This window comes from Apteryx rowi, unplaced genomic scaffold, assembly GCF_003343035.1.
Source record: "Apteryx rowi isolate R43461 unplaced genomic scaffold, aptRow1 scaffold_247, whole genome shotgun sequence".
In the NCBI taxonomy this organism is placed as follows: domain Eukaryota; kingdom Metazoa; phylum Chordata; class Aves; order Apterygiformes; family Apterygidae; genus Apteryx; species Apteryx rowi.
The window spans coordinates 469,950-475,949 of NW_020448830.1; the positions used below are offsets into that span (position 1 = coordinate 469,950).

General features: G+C 51.2%; 1 protein-coding gene across 1 annotated transcript in view; it reads left to right on the forward strand.

Moving 5' to 3' along the window:
* The window catches only part of RRM2B (ribonucleotide reductase regulatory TP53 inducible subunit M2B), a 28,460-nt gene extending 22,726 nt beyond the window's left edge, over nt 1–5,734 (forward strand). The window contains exons 6-7 of the mRNA XM_026066744.1: nt 3,598–3,677; nt 5,125–5,734. Of these exons, the coding sequence (XP_025922529.1) occupies nt 3,598–3,677; nt 5,125–5,139 (95 nt within the window). The 3' untranslated portion in view covers nt 5,140–5,734. The remainder of the gene's footprint in view (nt 1–3,597; nt 3,678–5,124) is intronic.
* Nucleotides 5,735–6,000: the final 266 nt, after the last annotated feature.

The following is a 6,000-nucleotide window of genomic DNA, read 5'->3' on the forward strand; positions in this document are numbered from 1 at the left end:
GATGCRTTGATGACAGTGGGAGCAGCAGCCGGTTCACTGCCTGTTGACTTGATCACATCGCAGACAGACTTGGGCAGTTGTTCATGTCCTGCACTTGCTTTCCCAATGGCACCATCACCCTGACTCTGAGGGACTCCACGCAATGGTGGACAGCATAAATATTGATTAATAATAGGAATAATAGAAGAAATGAACTCTGATCTGAAACACAACACCTCTCAACTGGAAGATGTCCTCGTTCCCTGAAGCAGGGCCAGTGCTTGCAGACAAGCCTAGGTTAKCTGAGAAAGCAGTAAAGCACCTCCAGAAAAGCCGTTTATGGCACCTCCGCCCAGCTCTTCTTGCACAGCGCTTGTTCACAGATGCTCAGCTCAGCCAGGCTGCAGGTTCCAGATCTCAGTTTCTGCTGCGTTTCACAGGATAATGTCAGTCAGGAGAGCTCTGGACGTTTTTTCTCTCCAGCCTGCAGTACCAGCACCTACATTCCCAGCTGAAAGAAGTGGAATTGACTGAGGGGAGCAGGTGGTATGGGGCGTGCTAGGGGGCATCACCCCCGTCACACCTGGGCAACATGCAAGGCCTCTGAAGCCTACTTAAATGTCCAGGGCTCGGTTGCTCTGATTCTGGTTATTTTGCTCCCATGCTCTTCTTTGCTCTTCTGCTATCCAGGAAAACATAAAACCAGATTTAGTGTTTTCTCCCCCCAGTTACATGCAAGCTCGTTGGTTTTGGCGTTGCACAGTGGGAGCACCAGGCACAGCCGGGGACTGCTGGTGCCTGTGACTGGAGCGGCCAAGGGATGCAGTCAGTCATCTGGGCTCCTCTGCCAAAGTAACAGGASCGCAGTCGAGGGCACTCACTGGGGTAACGCAGCGCTGACCTGTCACTCGGGAGAGCTGGCGGGTCAGGTTATTATGGTAAAGAGCATCTTGTCAAGGGGAGGCATGTTGAGGTGTGCATATGTATGCACGCACAGACGCACACGCACTGCTCAGGCTCTGAGAGGCTGCAGATGACTCTGCTGAGGCACCTCAGACCTGGGTTTCTGGCCAGCTGCCCCAAAGGAACCTGTCCTATGGCATTACAGGCAATGATAGATATTCTCCAAGCTTTAACTCTGCTGTAGGTCTTTAAATCCTGTCTCTGAGATAATTTACAACTTTGGAAAAAATATGATTCTTTACTAAACTGAGCATTTTATTATTTTATCTGCAGCACGTAAAAGCATTTCTATAGGACTTTGCAGTTTGTTTACTACTGGGTTAACTTTTCCCAGATGAAGAAGTATAACCTGGCTTTGAAGGGCCCCGATCCTGGCAGCACAAGCAGGGCTTGAGGTTTCCCTCTCCGGAGGGCGACCATCAGTGGGGCAGCTCTTCCAGAGCTGGGCCGGCTCTGGGCACAGCAACAGCATCTCCGGAGCCACCTTACGCATGGAAGCTTCCCAAGCTCCTGCCTCTCCCTTGAGCTCCTCAGCTCTGCTTTGCACAGCAGGATTTCGCAGAGGCACCCAAGCAGGTCCGATCCACCCTCCTTTCCTCCTGCCCTGGAGGCAGTGCCCCTCTGTGCCAGCACTGCTGCTCCTGCCCTGGCGCTGCTCGCGCAACGGGGAGCCAGCAGCTCCATGAGCCRAGGGGAACGGCTCTGCTGGGAACCGGGAACGGCTCCACCAGCAAAAGGGGTTGGAGCGAATCCCTCCTGCCTGCAGATAAGAGGAAATCTAGGTTGCAAGGGCCTTACGGGAAGATGGGCTTTGAATGAGGCTCCAGGAACGTGGGGGGATTTTCTGTGAAATGCATCTCAGCTGGGGAATTTCTTCTGTCTAGTTAGCTATGGCGAAGAGTTTACATTAATGTATTCAAGCCAGATTAGTGAGTAAAAGCTGTTCAGACCTTGGCTGCAGAGTTGACCAGGAGGAAGCAAACCCGTGTTTCTCTGCTAGCCTGATGCGCAGGCAGCGCTGCAGCCTGGCCTGGGTCGGGAGCCGCAAGTGTGGCATTTATGAGCGTCACTGCTGGCCCCTGGGGGGTCCTGGGGATCCCCAGGCCRGTGGGCAGTGGGGAGCCCAGCGGGCTGCGGGGTCCCAGGGTGCCCCGGCCCGGCCTGGCCCAGCCCAGCAGCTCCTGCCGTCACCATCAGCGAACGCCTTTGCGGCAGTTCTGCGGCTCTGCTTCGCTCGGCTGCTTCGGAAGCCCTGCCCGTCGTTGAGGACGGAAAGGGAAAACGAAGGAAAATGCAGCACCTGCTGCAATGATCTTCCACCACTTCCAGGAGTCTGCAGCAGAACGGACAATAAAAGGGAATGCTGGTTTTGAGCTCCAACAGAGAATGCTTCTGCCACATGAGAAGAGACTTACCTATCAATTATTCATTTTTTTCCCTTGAAGTTAAAGGGAGATAGAGTTAACTTACAGCCTATTAGGCTGAGTGGAGCCATGAGTGTGTTAACTGAATGACTTCATTCACAATATGTGTAATTGCCTGCTTCAGAAATGTGTGTTATGATTAAGTCCTTGCAGAGATGTTTCATTCTTGGTGATAGTCACTCTCCTGTTTACTCATCACTCAGCAGAGTAATGGGACTGTTTGTGGACGGGCTTTGCATTTACTATGTCTTACAGATGTTCATTAATGTATGTGCCACGTTTTAGATGAATACCTCAGAAAAAGCATTCCTTGGTTCATTTCGCAAGACTCCTCTGTTATTAGATCCCACTTCCTGTGGTTGCATTCCTGTAGCTGGTCCAGCCTGCTTAATTTTTTGGGTAATCTGAGCATGAGCTAGGGCCTAAAATATTTTCCCAGCTCCCCTGAACCAAGCACAGTTTGTGGGAAAAGCAAGGAAGTCTCCTGTGTTTGGAGCCACCTTCAAAACACCAACAAGGTGTTACCTGCACACACGTGGCGCCTGCTGAGCGGGTGCTGGGGAGCGATCCTCGTGCGGGTCGGCACCAAGCTGCTGCGCCGCCCTCCTCGCCCCTGCGCCGGTGCTGCGGGAGCCGCCAGCAAGGGAGACACCGAGGCCTCGGCGTGATCAACCCGGTGCTGCGTGAGCCGTGGAGCCAGCAGAGCCTGGCTGCCCGGGGCTTGGTGTGTCGCGGCCCGTTTGGCTTTTAGTGGGATGAGACTGGAGGGGCCACAGCCGTGCTGGGCGCCGGGGAGCCCACGTGGGGAGTCCCCGGCCGGGGTGGCCTTTCGCTCTCGATGTGAGTTGAGCTCCTGCAGCGCTTTCCTCCTCACCAGGGGCACTAAGAGAGGGTCTCTGCTTGCCCCCAGCCCCTCTGTTTTTCCTGAGCCTGTGGGGGATGCAATGCCTGCGAAGCCTCTCCCCCTCTGCCAGACCTCGCTCAAAATGACCAAAGGCTTCAAAATTTGCCCACATCCATACTGTTGCAATAACCCTACCAGGAGACTGAAARAGAAACTGGGGTCATGCTGAGCCCCTCTCTCCCTGCCTCCCCGCTCCCTGTGCTGTCCTGCCGTGTGGTTACCACTGAGCCCATCTAGTCTTCCCCTGCTTTCTCACAGCTGAAGCTATTGCTACTCCCAAGCCTGTTTTTTGAGGCCAGCCTGCATTACTTTTCTTTTCTCTCTTAGGCTTCCTGGCTAGCAGTGTGTGCGCATGTGTACATGTGCGGGAAACGGCACGTTGCCTGCAGGAAGCACAGAGCTGCAAGGTAACCGTCACCAGTGCCTCTCCCAAGACTAGATATGATGTTTTACCTGCTGCTCCTGCTAGTTGCCTGCTACAGGCTACTACATCCACACAAAACTCAAATGCATTGGGGAAATACTATATGCAGCTGAGTCAAACAAAGAAGTTGTCACATCAGGAGCATGGCTTATTACAATGTCTGTGCACTAGAGTACACCAGAATAGCGTTTTTAAAAAACCAGACACCTGTGAAGATGTAGTCCAACAGCACAGAGTCAGGGGCTGTGGGCACGGCTCTGCCCTCCCACGCCAGTGGTGGTGATCTATCCCTGCAAGCACAGGCGTAACTTCGACTGTTCCTCATCAAGCTGTTGTCATATAGCAGGGCAAGGGGATAAGAGCTGGCAGAGACTGACAAAGGAGGGGCTTTAAAATGTTAGGTTAAACTGGAATCATTCATTTTTCCATGGACATCCTGAAGACCCTACCTGGAGCTAGTTGTCAGCAATAGCTGTCCTCATTTTATGGCAAGTCTCTGATTCCTCTAACAAAAAGCAAAACCTTAAGACCATAAGAGGGAGACAGCCACATTTCAGCTCGGGAGGGGCAAACGTCTCCAGAGACATGTTTATCTCTGTGGCGCAGGTCAGCTGCTGGCTCCTGTCACCTAAACGCAGCCACAGCACACTTGGGCAGGAGGCAGCAGGTGATGTTTGTACAAAGCAGCTCAGTCTTCCTGCATTTGCAGCTACCAGTCCCTGCAGATCTTGGAGGTGCCTTTACTATAGTCCAGTGCTCCTGAAGTAAAAAGACTTGCAGTAAATCTCATGCACATTATTCTCAGCTCCTGGGGCCCTTTCCATGGCAGGGAACATTTACAGGCCCATAAATTGTATTTGAGAGTTTTTCTAGGTTAGGAGACAAATTTTCCAAGAGTGTATGCAATGTGCTTCCACCTGAAAAGGGTTTGCATTCAGAGCTTTTCCTCTGTGGCCAAGGGTATTGTGGTCTGGGACTACGTGTTTAATTAGCAGGCTATTGCTAAGTGAGTGTGATTGCCTGCATTGACCTATAAATAGACCAGAGCGCTGCGGCCTGAAAAGTGCCTGTGGTGTTACCCAGTGGGCTTCATTACTTGCGCTTACTCTGGTTTGTTTCTGGAGCTGGTGTAAAGCAAAGGAAGATGCTGTCTTGGGAAAATGCAGGCCCATCTGTGAGACAGCTACAGCAAACACGAAGATTTACAGCAGCTCATACTAGGACTTGGTCTACTGGGACCTTTGTGTACCATATATTGTCTTTCTATTTACATACACTGTGAGAGGAGGAATGAGAGAATCATGTGGAAGGCAAATTTACTGTATAAAAGTAAAAATAAAACCCAGCCCCCTACTCAGCTGTTCTTTGGCGGCCTGACCAGGCCTGTCTACTCTGACTCTCTGTTAATGACTGATTCATTATTTTTCCAGGTGACGCTGGCCTGAATGGTCTGGATACCCTCCTGCACGGAGGTGGCTGCCAGCTGAGATGCTGAGATGCTGGCGACTCTTCCTGCTCAGGGACCAATACAGTCAGGGCCGATTTTTGAAAGCTGGGAGGAAAAAGCCAGAGAGGAACGTGGTGTCTCCTTCTCTCTCTTCACGCTCTCTAACAGGAGTCCCCGCTTCTGCACCTGTCCCAGACACCAGCCAGCCCCATCTCCCCCTGCTGCTCTGTGCCGCACCGTCAAAATGCTGCAGGAAAAGCTTCCCGTTTGGGAATCACCCAGGCTGTCCTCCAGCTTCCTCCACACGTTGGTTATGAATTACACCCTCAAATAAAAGTGCTAGCTATCTGCCCTTGTATGACCCACCGAGGAATCAAGCAAGTGCCAGTATCAGCACATGGGAAATACCTTTGAGGGTATTTCTGCAATGCTTTTCTCTTTGCAGTGGTCCTGGGCTACAAGCAGGCATGTAGTTTAGTTTGGATCAACTCTGATGGGCAGCTGCCGAGGTAGTATAGTAATGCTGTCAGACTGTGTTTGTACTTCTACCTACTTATTAACATGAATCTTTCATTAGGAGCCTAAATAGCTTAAGTTATGGGTCAGGGTGCTTGAGGCAGAAGCTACAGTGAAAGCCAATTCTGCAAGCACCGTAACATGTGAATTAGAATAATTTTAATGTAGCCCATTTTAATTTACACCTTCTTATCTTCTATATGGTTCTCTTCCAAACCCACAGTGTGTCAGCCACACAAGTTTAGGCTCTTTGTGTAAATTATACACATTGATGAATAAGATTCATGGAACATTAGAAGTGGAGAAATCAGGGGAAGGTTGCACTTCATTAATTTACATTCCC